Source organism: Mixophyes fleayi, chromosome 1 (assembly GCF_038048845.1).
Source record: "Mixophyes fleayi isolate aMixFle1 chromosome 1, aMixFle1.hap1, whole genome shotgun sequence".
Classification (NCBI taxonomy): domain Eukaryota; kingdom Metazoa; phylum Chordata; class Amphibia; order Anura; family Limnodynastidae; genus Mixophyes; species Mixophyes fleayi.
Window position 1 is genome coordinate 105,139,774 of NC_134402.1, and position 18,501 is coordinate 105,158,274.

General features: G+C 41.1%; 1 protein-coding gene across 2 annotated transcripts in view; it reads left to right on the top strand.

Annotated features, from left to right (window-relative positions):
• The window catches only part of NR3C2 (nuclear receptor subfamily 3 group C member 2), a 305,523-nt gene that overhangs the window by 267,766 nt on the left and 19,256 nt on the right, over positions 1–18,501 (top strand). For both annotated transcript variants that reach the window (XM_075198951.1, XM_075198958.1), the window contains exons 7-8: positions 12,751–12,881; positions 16,541–16,698. In XM_075198951.1, the coding sequence (XP_075055052.1) occupies positions 12,751–12,881; positions 16,541–16,698 (289 nt within the window). The remainder of the gene's footprint in view (positions 1–12,750; positions 12,882–16,540; positions 16,699–18,501) is intronic.

The following is an 18,501-nucleotide window of genomic DNA, read 5'->3' on the forward strand; positions in this document are numbered from 1 at the left end:
AACCAGATATGGATAAAAGTTGAAAAAAAAGGTAGAATTTCTCTGTATAACCCTCACTAAACAGCACATAGTAAAACAGCAGGGACAAAACATTCCCAATAATATCATTTCTTTCTAGTTTTACATTAAAACTATTATAGTATAATGATATAGTTATAATGAAACCCCAATAGAAAAGGCAGCTGAACTGTGTAACAGCACTCATTATGACGGGGTACTTTATACAGGTCATCGGACTCCTTATTGGCTTTTAATATCTTTTTTTCTTATAGGGGGTTAATTAATATATATATTACATACACAAGTGTAATATGACTGTGATTAGAGGTTCTAAGAATGAATTACCTCATGGTGACCAGCATCATTTTCTCTACATATATAATAGTCCTCATTTTGGTGTTGGTTTTCATTATGTTTGGTCGTACACAGCAGCAATAGTCACATGAATAGTCATGAAATTTTAGGGGTACTTTTGCAATTCCATGAAGATGAGAGTGAAATACAAAATAAAAAAGAGAGAATTGAACATGGGTTGTGCTTTACACAGCCTTATTACATTTTCTGCATATGTATATATGTACAATTTAAATAGGGTTATTAGATCAGCCATGTAATTCCTAATGCATATGAAAGAAATGGCTACACGTATGTATAAATTAGGATTCGCAATCACGTTTCTGTACAGCCGCACGGGTCCCGGTACGGCAACATCGAGGGTTTCTGTGCGCACCCCATAGGGCTGCGCACAGAAATCCACAATGTTGCGGTACCGTAATGGCACTCTATAGGCGCAGCCGCAAATCCTAATTGAATATGCCTCTGTGTGTCTATAACCTGATAATTTTAAAGTTGTGAAAATGGTAAAAATAGTTTAAAGGGGTTCCTGTAATATTTCAATTATCCGGCCCTTGGGAGCTGACAATTGCAAACCAGATTGGTAGTGCCTTGCGTGTGTCAAACTTCTAGCCAGAGGTGGCTGGCCACAAGCAGTGCAGGTCTCAAGGAAGTTAGTGCACGTCTCTTCTAATTATTGTATCTCTTTAATATACATATTAACACATCATTATATAAAATCCTCGGAAGTTAGGTAGATACAAACATTTTATCAATGTGTTTTCATGCATGGTGGATTTGTCCATGCCACACCCAGTGGCGGGCTGTCCCGGGGGGCAGGGGGGCAGCCCCCCGGATGCAAAAAACAGTTTCTCCCCCCGCGGCCGCATCCGATGTCATCAGATGCGGCCGCGTCAGCGCACAGGCGGCCGCGTCATGTGATCACATGACGCGGCCGCATCCCCTGTAATATGATGCGGCCGCCTGTGTGCCCCCCGGCCACACCTCTCCCAGCCCGCGCCTGGCCACACCCCTGTACCGATTTTGGCCGAACAGTCCCAATTTGTGGACATCAGAATGGATGAAGCTTTTGCACTGAATTGGATGAAATTTCATAAATATTTGATATGATTGCCGTCTCAGCAGCCTATAAGGATCATTTTAAAAGTACAAAAAAATGCAGGTGGCCCACTAACCCAGCCCAAGGTACCCAACTATGGGACCGGCCCGGTGGTAGATGCCACACTGCCCCCCCAGCACAACCTGCCCCTGATTGGTTTGCAGGGCTTATTTTGGCACGATTTTGCTTCTACAAATGTTGGGAGGTATGCATTCATATTCTAATATTTATATTCAAAATACAAAAGGAGATTAAAAATATAGTTAGATTCCAGTAAACTGTATGTTTTCACCTGATTTTATAAATAATTTGTAACAAACACCTGGTTTATCCAGTCACATGGTTTTCTAATCACATAAAAACCTCATGCCAATTTCTACACAAGTCTCATGATCCAAACACATGAAAGAGCATCTGCATTTTATTTCAAGAAATAAACTAGAGAAAATTGGTTCCGTAGAATGTAGATGTTACACAGGGTAAACATATACAAACACTCAAAGCTTGTAGCTATCGTTAATATGGAACTGAAAAGTCACTATCTGACACAACCTAACCATTGCTTTATTTAAATAAAGTAGTGTGTGGTCTGTGGTGATATCTATTTGTGTCATGCAGTAAAAATGCTTTGCCCTCTCTAGTTTCAGAAACCAAACACGTTAATTCATAGAGCCCTCTACAGGTCAATATGGATTTTTCGTCTGTAGTTTCCTTTGTAAACAAAGGATTGTTTTGTAATACACCATAAAGTCCCTTTCTCCCTCTTAAGCACATATATATATATATATATATATATATATATATATATATATGTAATATATAATATAATATAAATATATATATATATATATATATATATATATATATATATATATATATATATATATATATATATAGATGTGCGCTGGCCGCTGTGTTTTGAATTTGCTTTGGTTCTAAAATGTCTTTGTGTTTTGGTTTTGCCCCAAACTCATGACAGGGTTGGCTTCTGGATTTAAATAAATATTGTGAAAAATAGGTAAGTGATTTTGAACTGTTTTTGCTCCTATATTACTATTTATAGCATTAACAGTCATTTGCAGTCTATTTTCTAATTATCTCTTCACAACTGTCCAAATTTTCACCAATTTTGGCCAAAGTATTGCTGCTGACCCTCACCAATATATTACTGCTGACCCTCTCTAATATATCACACATGCTGCCTACTTGGTGTATGTTATTGTTTTAAAATAAAAATGTAATTGATGTAGACATCTTTGATGAGGGTGATGATGACATTTGTCACCATTGAGGAAGATGACCAGTGACCACTGTTGACCAAATGCCCATGATTCATTTGGTAACATCATCTATTCTTCAGTTCAACAACCAAAATCTTTCACATTTTTCAGCCTCTCAAAAGGCTTTTTTGTGAACCAAAACAAATCAAGCACTTCAGCCACAAAAGTGGTGTCCCTGTCGCCAAAGTTGGTAAACTATGTGCTTTTCAACATGTGGGTGGGTGGGTCCATGGACAATGCTATCCTGAACATTTTACATTTTGTCCTCTCATGATCTTTTAAATATCTACCAATGCTGCTGACAGTAGTTGAGGTCTTGTGTCCACTCTCTTCTTAATGAAGGATTTTGTAAATCTGCCATAATTGCAGATCTTTCTCAGATTCAATTAAAAAAAAAAAATAACTAGTCTATACAGTTCTCTTATTCCATCACATAGTGTAATCATCATATCTCCATCTATACATGTATTCTTTGCCAGTGCCAAACTCTGTCCTCTTAATTTCCCAGAATGTGGATCTTCAATTGCATTATCTTGTCAATACATATGTTTTTGGCAACCAAATCTGCATCAATGTCAGTTTACACAGTGTGTAGGAAGGCCAACTATTGGCCTATCTGAACTATCTGTTTTACATATTTCTTGCACTTCACCAATATAATATATATATTTCACTGGTCAACACTCATTTTATTGCCACTCATAATAGAGGGATTTTAGGTTAACTTTGTGTTGCTCGTTCTGAATATGACATCAGATTTGCAAGATTGGCTCTATTTTTTTTAGATAATTGGTACCCCATTAAAAAACATAAAAATTCCAAAAAATGTAATGTCAGGCAGAGATTACTTACAAATCACATTGAAATTATCTCAAATCATACAAAAGTAACCATATGAAACACATAATGTATTTTATTTGGTATAATAACAGATAAACACATAGTAAGCTGATTTGGATAATTACAGTTAATACCTAGTAAAATGCTGTTTGTACTATTTTCTTTTATGAGGGTTATCAGGACAATAATGTAGGAGGCTCAGTCTATAGTCTGCCATCATGTGTCTGTCCCAAGTGCCTTGATAACTTTCCTCCGTCACCTTTATATCTTTATGAAACCTCTCCCTTTGTTCCTCACTAAAATCACCAAAATTATCCTAAAATCTGTGTAAGCGACTATGGAGAAAGTGTACCTTTATGCTCATATTAGTACCCACATATTTAAAGTTTGTGAGCATGTTTTGCACTAGTTCTTCATAATTGTCTACACTGTGGTTAACCAAGAAGTTCTGGAGAACTGAGACATTGTCACGGGCACTAGGAGTCTTTACCCAGGGATCACCAGGTGGTAAGCTTACCAGAGCAATGTAGATGGTAATAGTGTGCTCTGGTAGCAGGGTGATCACGGAACAGGCAATAGTAGATGATGAGATGCTCAGGAAAGTCTATGACTAGCAGCACTGGTAATATGGAGGTAATAATACACGAGGAACTGTATGGACAAGGGCAAGTGGAGGTAGTCAGTGGTCTGCGATAGCAAGTTGTACCACTGCTATAGTGAGGCGGAATGTCCAACAGAAACGAGGAGGTGATGAGAGTCAGCGGTCTGCGGATAGCAAGTGGTACCGCTGTCTGAGTGAAGGAATGGAATCCAAGTGGAGGTATCCGGGAAGTCAGTGGTCTGCGGTAGCAAGTTGTACCACTGCTATGTGAGAGGAATGGAACAGGTGATACCGGAACAGGAATCAGTGGTCTGCCTTCAGCAAGTTGTACCACTGAATATATATGTGAGGAGGTGTACGGGGAGAGACTGCAACACAGGATGTACACGGGCACATTAAACACGATCCACAGTAATATGCACAATATATATAAATAACTGAACAGGTCTGCAAATGTAGGAAGTCTATGAAGTAATCCAGCACAAGGTAACACAGTCAATGATGGCAAAAGACTCAGCGGATTGCAGACTCCAGAGGAGAACCAACACAGTCCAGCAAGATATGCAATACACCAGCACAGTCAGTGAGAAGTATGCATACCGTGGTTCAGAAGGCAGTCAGATAGGAATGTAGTGATACCTGGGCGGCAGGAGGCCGACAGGATGAGAAGTCCCTGGATGCAAGAGGCAGGGGTCTAGTAGGTGCAGCGCACAGGTAAGTAGACCAACAGGGACACGAATCCACAGGAATCAGTAAAACATGGAACTGGACTCATGGAGGACCCAGGAGAATGGAGATGATCTAGCAGAGGAGTAGCTGATGAGATACGAATCCAATGCTGACAGGAGGGTAGAGACCAGCGGGAAACAGGAAGGCGTGGAGAGCGGATCAGCAGTAGATGGACGATAGCGCTGGCAGCGGCAGCAGGACTCTGCGGACCCACGGGAGAGATGAGATGAGGCTGACGTGCACAGGAGCAGCGGATAGGAATCAACTAGCAGTCACGATGATGAACACAGGCGAGTTGCCAGCTGGAGGCTGTAGTGCACGGAGGCAGCGGATAGGAATCAGCTCACAGGCTTGATGATGAACAGGTGAGTGGATAAGGAGAGAAGGCTGTAGTGCACGGAGGCAGCGGATAGGAATCAGCAAACAGTCACTATGGAATATAATAGCGTTGAAGTGGTATAGGAGACTGTAGTGCACGGAGGCAGCGGATAGGAATCAGCAAACAGTCACAATGGAATATAATAGCGTTGAAGTGGTATAGGAGACTGTAGTGCACGGAGGCAGCGGATAGGAATCAGCTCACAGTCACGATGATATAGTTGATGGTAGAAGTGGTATGGGAACCACAGTAGTAGAAGTGGCTTGGAAACCACAGAGGTAGAAGTGGTTTGGAAACCACAGGAATCAGCAGTGCTGAATACACGAGGAAACACAGGAACACCTTCAGAGACTCATGGGGAATGAGACTCCAAGATCAGGCCCCGTGGTGTTGACCACAGGTGCTTAATATAGGGAGTGTTGCCTGATCTGCCAATTGAGTTAAAGGGACATACACTGAAGTATAGGAAAGGGCTGCGCATGCGCAGACCCTCAGGATGGAGGACGGCCACGGTTCCTAAATGTCCGGGAAGAAGCACTCACAGTCTGGTGAGTGACAGTACCCCCCCTTTTAAAGGTGGGCACAGAACGCCTGGAACCGGGCTTGTCCGGATTTTTGGAATAAAACTTCTTCAAAAGGGCAGGAGCATTAAGATCTTCAGCTTTGATCCAAGAGCGCTCCTCAGGACCAAAGCCCTTCCAATGAACGAGGAAACGGAGGACTCCTCGCGAAATTTTTGCGTCTAGTACCTCAGTAATTTCGAAATCCTCCTCCTGATGAACTTGAACTGGCTGCGGAGCTGAGGGAGGATTTGAGAAACGGTTGATAATAAGAGGTTTGAGTAAAGACACATGGAAGGCATTAGAAATCCGAAGATTCTTAGGAAGAAGAAGTTTCACACATACTGGATTGATTACTTGAATGATCCTATATGGACCAATAAAACAGGGGCGAATTTCATAGATGGAACCTTCAAACGAATGTTTTTAGTAGATAACCAGACACGATCTCCAATTTTTAGTGGTGGAATAGCCCGCCTCTTCTTATCTGCGAAAGATTTATATTTGTTAGATGTCTTCTTTAAACAGGTTTTGACCTGAGACCAGATATTTTTGAAGGTCTGACAAGCAGTCTCCACAGCAGGAACTTGGGTGGGAGGGAGGGCAGGAAATTCCGGAAAAGACGGATGGTGACCGTGAACCACCAGCACTTGACTTTTTGAAGATGACTCCTAAGATCCATCTTCAACGTCCGATGACGTCACGAACGCCCGATGAGGAGGAAGGCGTTCAGACTGAACCTTATCACACAGATCCGTAGATGAAGGATCCTGTGGAGGAGGACCTGGTGGAATAGACGAATGCTGTCTTTTGAATGAAACCATTTGAGAGAGACAACGATGATGACATTCAGCTCCCCAAGATGTAACTTGAGAAGTGCGCCAGTCAATCTGGGGAGAATGACATTGAAGCCATGGAAGGCCTAAGACAATCGGACTTGTCGTAACAGGAAGAATTAAAAACGAAATCTCTTCATGGTGTAGCCCACCAATCTGAAGCGTTACTGGAGACGTACTCTGGGTGATGAGACCGTTGATGAGACGTGATCCATCCATAGCAGTCACAGTAATCGGTGTTTTCAAAGTAATCACTGGTAGGGACCATTGATTCACTAGGGATTTAGAAATGAAATTTCCTGCTGCTCCAGAATCAATCAATGCCTGTGACTCAAAGGATTTGGTAGCAAAGGAAATCGTAACATCAAAAGCGCAGGCTTTTAATTTCGTAGAAGATGGAGAGGACTCCAGGAACCCTAACCTTATCTCCCCAGTATTGGTTAGAGCCCGGCATTTCCTGGGACAAGAATTGAGCATATGCGTAGAATCGGCACAATAGATACAAAGTCTATTCTTTATTCTTCGGTCCCTCTCCTCTAAAGTTAATTTGGAGCGACCTATCTCCATGGGTATCACCGGAGATAAAGCTGTGTGAAATTGAGGATTTGAGAGAAGAGGTGTTTTAACCGAAGTTGTTTTCTCAGGTTCTCTTTCACGTAACCTCAGGTCTACACGATGGCAAAGAGAGATCAAATCTTCTAAAGAGGAGGGTAGTTCTTGTGAAGTCAGTGCGTTTTTAATTTTATCGGAAAGCCCCTGCCAGAAGGCGGCAATTAATGCTTCAGTGTTCCACTGAAGTTCAGAGGCTAAGATCCTAAATTGAATGACGTACTGAGCCACAGTGCGAGATCCTTGGCGAAGACGGAGAATGCTGGATGCAGCGGAAATAACACGACCTGGTTCATCGAATACACTTCGGAACGTGGAAATAAATTCGGCACTATCCTGTAACAATGGATCGTTTCTTTCCCACAGAGGGGAAGCCCATGCGAGAGCTTGTCCAGAAAACAATGAAATAAGATAGGCCACTCTGGAACGATGGGTAGAAAAATTTTGAGGTTGGAGCTCAAAATGAACTGAGCATTGCGTAAGAAAACCCCTACAAGTTTTGGGGTCTCCATCGTATTTTGACGGAGTAGGCAGGTGAAGCGTGGAAGCTGTAAACACCTGGGATGGCACTGGGGATACGGAGGAAGGCACAGGAGCATCAACAGTAGTTGTGGCATCTTGCACGGACGTTCTTTGGGAAGCTAACGCCTGGTAACACCGCAGTAAATGCCGTTGGCGAACTTCCTGTTGCTCAATACGGGTAACCAGATGCCGCAGCATCTCTTTGGCTGTAGGTTCCGTATCTGGGTCTGTCATGGCCTGATCTTACTGTCACGGGCACTAGGAGTCTTTACCCAGGGATCACCAGGTGGTAAGCTTACCAGAGCAATGTAGATGGTAATAGTGTGCTCTGGTAGCAGGGTGATCACGGAACAGGCAATAGTAGATGATGAGATGCTCAGGAAAGTCTATGACTAGCAGCACTGGTAATATGGAGGTAATAATACACGAGGAACTGTATGGACAAGGGCAAGTGGAGGTAGTCAGTGGTCTGCGATAGCAAGTTGTACCACTGCTATAGTGAGGCGGAATGTCCAACAGAAACGAGGAGGTGATGAGAGTCAGCGGTCTGCGGATAGCAAGTGGTACCGCTGTCTGAGTGAAGGAATGGAATCCAAGTGGAGGTATCCAGGAAGTCAGTGGTCTGCGGTAGCAAGTTGTACCACTGCTATGTGAGAGGAATGGAACAGGTGATACCGGAACAGGAATCAGTGGTCTGCCTTCAGCAAGTTGTACCACTGAATATATATGTGAGGAGGTGTACGGGGAGAGACTGCAACACAGGATGTACACGGGCACATTAAACACGATCCACAGTAATATGCACAATATATATAAATAACTGAACAGGTCTGCAAATGTAGGAAGTCTATGAAGTAATCCAGCACAAGGTAACACAGTCAATGATGGCAAAAGACTCAGCGGATTGCAGACTCCAGAGGAGAACCAACACAGTCCAGCAAGATATGCAATACACCAGCACAGTCAGTGAGAAGTATGCATACCGTGGTTCAGAAGGCAGTCAGATAGGAATGTAGTGATACCTGGGCGGCAGGAGGCCGACAGGATGAGAAGTCCCTGGATGCAAGAGGCAGGGGTCTAGTAGGTGCAGCGCACAGGTAAGTAGACCAACAGGGACACGAATCCACAGGAATCAGTAAAACATGGAACTGGACTCATGGAGGACCCAGGAGAATGGAGATGATCTAGCAGAGGAGTAGCTGATGAGATACGAATCCAATGCTGACAGGAGGGTAGAGACCAGCGGGAAACAGGAAGGCGTGGAGAGCGGATCAGCAGTAGATGGACGATAGCGCTGGCAGCGGCAGCAGGACTCTGCGGACCCACGGGAGAGATGAGATGAGGCTGACGTGCACAGGAGCAGCGGATAGGAATCAACTAGCAGTCACGATGATGAACACAGGCGAGTTGCCAGCTGGAGGCTGTAGTGCACGGAGGCAGCGGATAGGAATCAGCTCACAGGCTTGATGATGAACAGGTGAGTGGATAAGGAGAGAAGGCTGTAGTGCACGGAGGCAGCGGATAGGAATCAGCAAACAGTCACTATGGAATATAATAGCGTTGAAGTGGTATAGGAGACTGTAGTGCACGGAGGCAGCGGATAGGAATCAGCAAACAGTCACAATGGAATATAATAGCGTTGAAGTGGTATAGGAGACTGTAGTGCACGGAGGCAGCGGATAGGAATCAGCTCACAGTCACGATGATATAGTTGATGGTAGAAGTGGTATGGGAACCACAGTAGTAGAAGTGGCTTGGAAACCACAGAGGTAGAAGTGGTTTGGAAACCACAGGAATCAGCAGCGCTGAATACACGAGGAAACACAGGAACACCTTCAGAGACTCATGGGGAATGAGACTCCAAGATCAGGCCCCGTGGTGTTGACCACAGGTGCTTAATATAGGGAGTGTTGCCTGATCTGCCAATTGAGTTAAAGGGACATACACTGAAGTATAGGAAAGGGCTGCGCATGCGCAGACCCTCAGGATGGAGGACGGCCACGGTTCCTAAATGTCCGGGAAGAAGCACTCACAGTCCGGTGAGTGACAGACATAACTGAAGACATAACTGCACCAGGCAGAAGCTTCAACACCATTTATAAAGTTTACAAATTTGAGGACCATCAAAGACTCCAGCTTTTAGTTTTTCTATACTTAGTCTAGAGAACGATCTGCAAATGTATTTGAAGCAATCGCCATCTTTGTCCAAGGCTTTAACAGATTGTTAGTCCCAGCTTCATATGGAATGCTGGGAGAATTCATTTTTCCCTGTCAACCAATTGACTTTATTCTTACTTGAAACACTCTGTATATACAAATTGTGACTACAGCCACTCCATATACAACTTGATTTATTTACACGAATTACATGTATCGCAAATATGTTACATGGGCAAGAATCTCAAACTGGACATTAGTATGTAGATACATGGTAAGTGGATGTAGATATACATGGGAACTGGCAACTATATATGTATGATTTACAAGGCCAGCATTATTGCCCACATCTACCATAATCGTAGCATAAACAACCACTTAAGTAAAACAAGGTATTTGAATGCGCCACTTGTGCCTAACGATGAATGCTCTGCGCACCAACAAGTGCATAGTACTAGTCTTTGAAGTTTTTAGTATGTGTGCAGGCCACCTTTGTCTATCGTCATCAACATTTATTTATATAGCAACAGCAGATTATGTAGCACTTTACAATTGGGTGTCTAAATATCTACTTATGCCTCTGTCCATCTAATGACCTGATTGTTACTGCCTCTTCACTCTCCATGATGCATGCTGTATAACACTCCAAATGTAGTGTGTGCGTAGCGTTTCAACATTTTTATCCTTTGCACTTTATACTAAATTTTTGTTGTTGTTTAATTTATCTAATGTACTTGCTTCAGTTGGTGGCATGGCACTTGAGGGGTTTTTTTGCAGCCACTTGTGCTTGCTGAATGCTAGAAAAAACTCTCACATGCAAAGACCCTTTTTTCCCCCCACTTAATACAGATGTCACTGCACCACAAAAGATTACTTACATTAGAAAATATGTAAATTTTAAAGAAATAAATCTAATTGCTTTTTAGGTTTCGCTGCTAATAGTTATACAGCAAGAGCACATTGTTTTTTCTGCACTAAATATACTAATTAGTTCAGAATGATGTTTAACTCAGTCTATATACTAGTACTATACATATGCATTAATGACAACCAGTTGCCACTACTCTTTCTAAACTCTCTGATAGATTGAAATTAAAACCCATTAATTAGCAAGCTATTTTAGCTGACTGATCCTTACAGAACAGCTTTGCAATAATCAAAAGTATTCTATTGTTTTTTATGTCCCTCTGTCACCCTGAACGCTATTTTCAGAGCAGAGCACTGCAGCTAACATCCTTCCTACACGCTGCCTGTTCTAAAATGGCACATGAGAAAACAAGGGAGAGCTATATATATGTATATATAGAAGATATAAACTCTCGCAAATTTTGCACTACTATTTTCCCGGAAATTACGTTTTGTTTTGAGATCTGAAATTGGTGCACAAAACTGAGTCATGACTCTGTTTCACTTGAAAGCCCAAATTTGGGATCTGTCAGATTTCTCCGAATCCAAACGACTCATCTATATATATTTATATTTATTTAGGGGTCACTTTATTAGGTAAACCTGTACACCTGCTCATGAGGTTCATTTGTTGTTCAGACCAAAACCAGAATGGGTAAGAAATGTGATCTAAGTAACTTTGACCGTGGAATGATTGTTGGTGTCAGACAGGGTGGATTGATTATCTCAGAAACTGCTGATTTCATGGAGTTTTCACACACAGCAGTCTCTAGAGTGTACAGAGAATGGTGCACATAACAAAGACATCCTGCCAGCAGCAGTTCTGTGGGCGAAAACACCATGTTAATAAAAAAGTACAGAGTAGAATGGCCGGAGTGCATGCAGATAGGAAGGCGACAGTAAGTCAAAGAACCATCCTGTACAACAGAGGTATGCAGAAGATCATCTCTGAAAGTGCAGGACATCTAACCTTAAGTGGATGGGCTCCTGCCAGTTTTACAGCAAAGTAAGGCTACAGTGGGCACAGGCTCAGCAAAACTGGACAGTTGAATATTGGAAAACGTTGCTTCACCTGACAATTCTCAATTTCTATTGTGACATGCATAAAGTATAGTCTGATTTTGGCATAAACAACATGGATTCATCCTGCCTTGTGTTAACGGTGCAGGCTGCTGGAGGTGGATAACATGTCGTGTCACAAAGTACATGTCATCTAAAGCTGGTTCCATGAACATGACAATGAGTTCAGTGTACTCCAATGGCCTCCACAGTCCATAGATCTCAAACCAATAGAGCACATTTGGGATATGGTGAAACAGAAGTTTCACAGCATGAATGTGCAGCTGGCAATTCTGCAGTAACTGCGTGACACTGTTATGTCATTCGAGGTATCCCAACTGCCGATTTAGGTAGGATAGTCCTGATTCTAATCAATTTAGTCCTGACTGCTATGATACACACCTGTCAATGGTTTGCACCGTTATGCAAGGGTTTTTTAGGGGTAAGGGTTTGGAGTCACTCAGCGAACTAGAGAGACCGTTAGTTGGACCTGCAACCTAACATGATGCAACCAGACGCCGCCAGCATGATCACGCCATCTTACACCGACTTCAAATGTTGGAAGGTACGCCAACATTTAAGAATGAGCAAACACTGGTACAAACACAAGTACCTTGCAATGGGCATTCTTAAACCAGGGCAAATTTTTTGAGATATGAAATCATCAGTTTCTAGTACGTTATTTTAATGTGTATATAACTGTTTACTTTTGAAGTACAGTTTTCCATGTTATTTTTCCTCCTTGGTATATAATGTATTTTACATGTAAAGTACAGACTTGTTTACATCTATGTTTTTTGGTTCTATTTTGCTTTGCAGAGAAAGAATGCGCCAGTCTGCCATGTATGAGCTGTGCCAAAGTATGCAGCATGTAAGTCTGGAGTTTAACCGTTTGCAGCTAACCTTTGAGGAATACACGATAATGAAAGTTTTGCTGCTGCTAAGCACAGGTAAATTAAATTTAATTGCTATCCTACTATTCACAGTTATTTTATTGTAATTGTTCTATCCTCCCTCTGTGGGCCATAATAACACACAGAAAGCTTTTTAGCTGCCTCTGACTATTTAAAAGTTAGCTTAGAGAAGCACCCTGCTAGCACATGAACACGTGCCTATTACAGCCAAGTTTGCAGATTCAAAGCACACATCTTAGGGATAAAGTATTTCATAGGTATGGCTATAACCTGAGCAGGTGCGGCTGTGCTTTTGGGATTTATCACACAGTATCCTTGCTTCTGTAACAGAGAACATCAACTACAATAACAGATCTTAATATAACCCCCATAGCCCCGACCAGCAAAACTACAATGAGACTACTGCTGTTCTGATAGGTACCCCACTGTGTTGCTCACATGTTGTGACCTAGAAAACACTGTTAGTTGGGAGAAGGTGGCTTTATCTTAATTTATGAATAGCTGGTTCTAGTGCATATTTGTTCCATGGTATGTTTCTACATAGTAACATAGTTGATGAGGTTGAAAAAAGACACCAGTCCATCAAAGTCTAATTTTTTTTATTATTCTTTATAAAAAAATCTTTACCTTCATCTGCGATCCACCAACCGGCTGCTCCCGATCGTATCAGATTGGGGGCAGCCAACTTCTGCGTTACCTGACCTCTTCTGCACAGTGCAGGGAAGTCACAAGGCATACCTGAAGGCAGAGGGAGTGCACTGTGCTCTCCTTCCTTCTTCTGCTCTGCCATTTTGAAGGCTGAAGGGAGACACTTGCCGCCCTCCATCTCTTTCACGTTGCCCCTCACAGTTTTAGATAGTTTCTGTGAATTACAACACATTTGTGCACATATCACCACGTTATTAAATCGCCCCAATAAACTACCAATTATGGAAATGGAGACGATCCACCAGGGTTTCCTACGAGCCTGAAAAAACTAATAGAGTCTCAAAAATGATCCACATCTATTATGTCCCCATCCCAAGCAGAATGAGGTTTGGATTGAATGCCCAGATGGCCTGACAACATTCTTCAGTAATAATTATCATTGAACACGTTCAGTATAATGAAGCTCTTGTAATTTTTAGTAAGTCTTGAAGGAGAAAAATAATCTTTTGTTGGCTGAAAATAGAAAGCTAATGAGTGTTTTCACTATGAGGCATGTGGGTGGGATGAAAAGGCCAAAGTTAAATGAAACTTGTTCAATCTATTTTTTGTGGCTAGATAAGCTTATAAAGAGCCTTTTATCATTTAGATAGACTTGTAAGCTGACTGCTCTTCAACAACCCCACCACTGTAATAACACACTTACAGAGAACATGGGTGGTTAAGGCTGCTAAAAACAAAAAAACTGAATATTTATTTGTATCAAATTATAAGAGTAGTTAGAGCCATCTCCCCTCATTGATGTAGTGAGTACAATATTTTAGGCATATTTTTCCATAGTCTTGACAAAAGCAGCTGTAAGACTCCACGGGCCTAAGCAGGAACAAAAAATAGTAAATTGTAACATATTGTTACTTATTTGAAATAGACTTTTCATAAATAATAATGTACAATTACTACAAGAAGTCTCTTTTGGATCAGATTTGGACTTCGCCGCAGTGGGAGAAGCACGCGTTGACTTATATCTTAAAAGCTGAAGGAATATGCCATATTTTAGTAATTATAACACAAATACAAACATTTTACTAATAAACAATTATTTTTTTGTTTATTATACAAATTAAACGGTACTATTTAAACTAAAGACTTTTAGATCCCGAGGATGTCCTGGATCACACTGCACTAACCTCGTCCGCACCATAATCCTACTATGTTAATGCAGTGTGGTCGATGCAGTCAACATATCTAAAATAATTGCGCTTTGACTGTAGCTTTACTGATGCTAAAGTCTCAATATATAAGTTTCTTTAAATCAGAGAAAAAAAAGACCTGCAATGCCTCTGTCTATCTGTAGTCAAGAATGCAGACTCTACTGACTTGGATTATGTGAAATTAACATTTTGTTTTAAATGAATGTAGACCTAACTACTCTGTGATACCGTTACACAAAGGGGAACCCCCTCATAGAATATTTCATTTTTTTCTGAGGGAACTGTCTATATTCTGCAGTGCTAATTATACATTAAAAATAGGAAGTTTGTTTTCTGCAAGTTTTATGCACTGGCACAATATGCAATGGATGTGATATTGCTCCAGGACACGGGTGGTGACATACTTGCTGTAAAGTTTGAAGTCAAGTCACAAAACAGCGAAATATAAATGTCGACATATCATATATCACCTGTTTTATTTACACACTGTGTTCCATATACTTCCTATCCCATCTGGAATTGTACGGTATCCCGATCAATAGTACGGTTGTGGTTAATAAACCCAATTAGAGAATCTGGGCAGTTCTCCAGATTTTTATGTTTCAAGTTAGTTCACTTTGCTTGTGGAGTTTATTTTTACTTTACTTTTCAATTTAACCAATGTTGGTGCGACATTTGACAAACACTGCAGTAAAAGTAAAATGACAGGTCAGGGAACAGTAGTAATAGGATTTATGAAGTGTAGAGTGGTAAAATAAGAGCCATGTTTTGTCCTGTTGGTTTAGTTCCCCTGTGCTTCTCATTTGGGGGGATTTTTTTTAAAACTATTATGTATTTCTGGAGCTTGCCCATACTATTGAGTTTTTGTCCTCTGGGAGTGGGGCGGGAGAGGGCGAGTCATGGCAAATTACGTCATTTTGCCCCCTCCCCGCGATGAAAGTAACATTTTGTCATGGGGGCAGGGCCAAAATGACGCAATTCACTGGAAATCACATCATTAAGGCTCCTATCTTGCCCACTTCACTAGGAGGTGGGCAGGATGCGGGAGAATTGCCTGCTCTCCCGGGAGTCAGGGAGACCTACCCGGAATTCGGGAGAGTGGGCAAGTATGAGCTTGCCTAATAATGAAAATTGTTAGTTCTAGAGATTATCTGCATATTTATGCTTTTATCTAACTTAACTTCCCACGGAGGGGTCCCACTCAGTTAGCCGCAAAGTGCTTTAGTAGACTGTGTTTCTGAACAATGTTTTGGTAATGATCTTCTCATCTTTTGCTACTACTGAACCTTACAGCTAATTGAGGAGCCCTCATAAGTTTTTATAGTCTAATTATTTATTATTTATTTATTATCTTTATTGCCTGCAAGCATTATGTTTTTGAAGTTGTTGAACTTATTTGTCTGCTGTCCCCTTTTGGCATCCATGTGGCAAGACAGGGTTTGCGGTTTTCTAAATGAGCGGCCATGGGAGATTGGATGTCCTTATATTTTAGTTAAATTACAGGAGATCAGATGTGCTTCAGTAATGTATTCTCTTATATTTATGTCAGTTCTTTGCAGATAATCAAATAACTTAATTGTTTCTCTCTATGTAGATTTGAGGTAAAATACCTAAATGCATATGTTCCTTTGTAAAATATTTTGAAAATGAGTGATGTGACTAAGGAGTGCAGTCACAGCACGTGTGGTATGCCTTACAGTATCAGTGTGAGAAAATGGCAAAGCAGCATTTGTCCGACGTAGAAAAATCTGGAAAATTATCTGTGTTGGAATTCTTATTCTATGACTTAGCACTTAACCTTTAGCTCATTTACTTCCTCTTTTTTTCTTTTCAACCAAGTACCTAAAGACGGACTTAAATGCCAAGCTGCATTTGAAGAAATGAGAGTGAATTACATTAAAGAACTGAGGAAAATATTAATGAAGAGCCCGCACAGTGCTGGACAGAGCTGGCAGCGATATTTCCACTTAACTAAACTCCTGGACTCCATTCATGATGTAAGTATCATTCTAGCAGCCTGACTAATCAGGAAGAGAGGTGGGTGTGTTTCACATGACTCATTATGACTGTGTTCCATCATCGAAGGTGAAACACACCTAGGATCTCCTCGGAAAAACAACTTGCTTTGTTTTAATTTGAAACTTGTGTAATGTAGGGGATAATGTACCCACTGCCGTAAAATAAAATGGTCAGAAAAGTCCTTGGTGGCTTCTAATATCCCTTATTACATTTTATTTTACAGTAGATTTTTATCACACTGTTTGTACCTGTGCTGTCCCTGACTTTCCCTTTCTTGTTAAATAACAGTATCATACCTAACTAGCTTGTGGATTTCACAGTGTGATTAATGGATCACTTTGATTAAATAGCTATGTAATGTATGGAACATTAAAACTGTAAGATAGAAGAGAAACATTTATATGGTAACTACTGTGTAGAAATACAAGATGCAAACAATAAGCCCAATTAAAATATGTAACTACTTAAAATCTCCATGCAACACATCCAACAGCAAGAAATATGTTTTTTTAATATTGGGGAATGAAAATCATATGTGTCAGTTGTTCCCATTCATTAGCATTACGTGCATTCTATGTGAAAGCTGAATATTTAGCGAGCATCTCATTCTAGTGAGCCACTGCCATTGAATCATAACTGCCAGGCATGTAGGGTAAGAAACTAATCTTTATCTAATGTTTGAATTCTGGATAGAGTTCTTGATAGAGCAGTTGTGATCCCAACAATGGATGGAAATCAACATTCAGAGCTTTTGTGCACGTTAGAAAGAGTATTCCATTATCGGTAGCGGTGGAGCTACGGTACGGTGTGTGGCCGCTATGGGGCATGCAGGTGAGGTGGCCCAGCTATGCTGCCCCCTCCCCTCCAAAGCCAATACTGAGCAGTGCACATGCTCTGGTTCTCTGGCTGTACTACCATGAGTGTAGGGGACGTGGATGCCCAGAGTTAATGGGGACATAGCAATGCCGCTCATCCCCTTCCCCCCCCAAGCCACACAGCAGCCACATTACCTACACCCACAGTAGTTCCGCCACTGTGTACAGTCTGCAATCTGTCTGAATCCCCCTCCCTGCTCTGAGAAGAGCAGGCCGGAGTTCTCCTCTGAGTCACACATGCAGGGTCCGGCACATGCACAGTGAAGCCTTAAATGGAACTTCACTGCACATGTCTCCATCCCCAGAGCAGCGACCTCAGGAAGGCGGGACGGCATATTCCACCCCCATCCATTAAGTATTATCAATCGCGCAAATACTGTTGTTACTATTTATACTATCTTACTAGTTATACTATTTTACTAGTTATAGTATCTTACTAGTTATACTATCTTACTAGTTATACTATGTTACTAATTATACTATTGTACTAGTTATACTATGTTTTTGTTGCTAGTTATCCTATCTTACTAGTTATACTAACTTACTAGTTATACTATGTTACTAGTTATGCTATCTTACTAGTTATACTGTGTTTATGTTACTAGTTATACTATGTTACTAGTTATGCTATCTTACTATTTATACTATCTTACTAGTTATACTGTGTTTATGTTACTAGTTATACTATGTTACTAGTTATGCTATCTTACTAGTTATATTATCTTACTAGTTATACTAGAATGTCAATATTGAACTTGATTGTGCAAACTTTATTTTTCTATTTACGAACGAAAGAGAAGGTTATAACTGCTGAAATTGTTTGCTTTTACCTTTTTGGAAAGCTAAATTTGCTACCTGAAATATTACAAGTTTTTTATGGGACCATCAATGCACCAAGAGCACAGG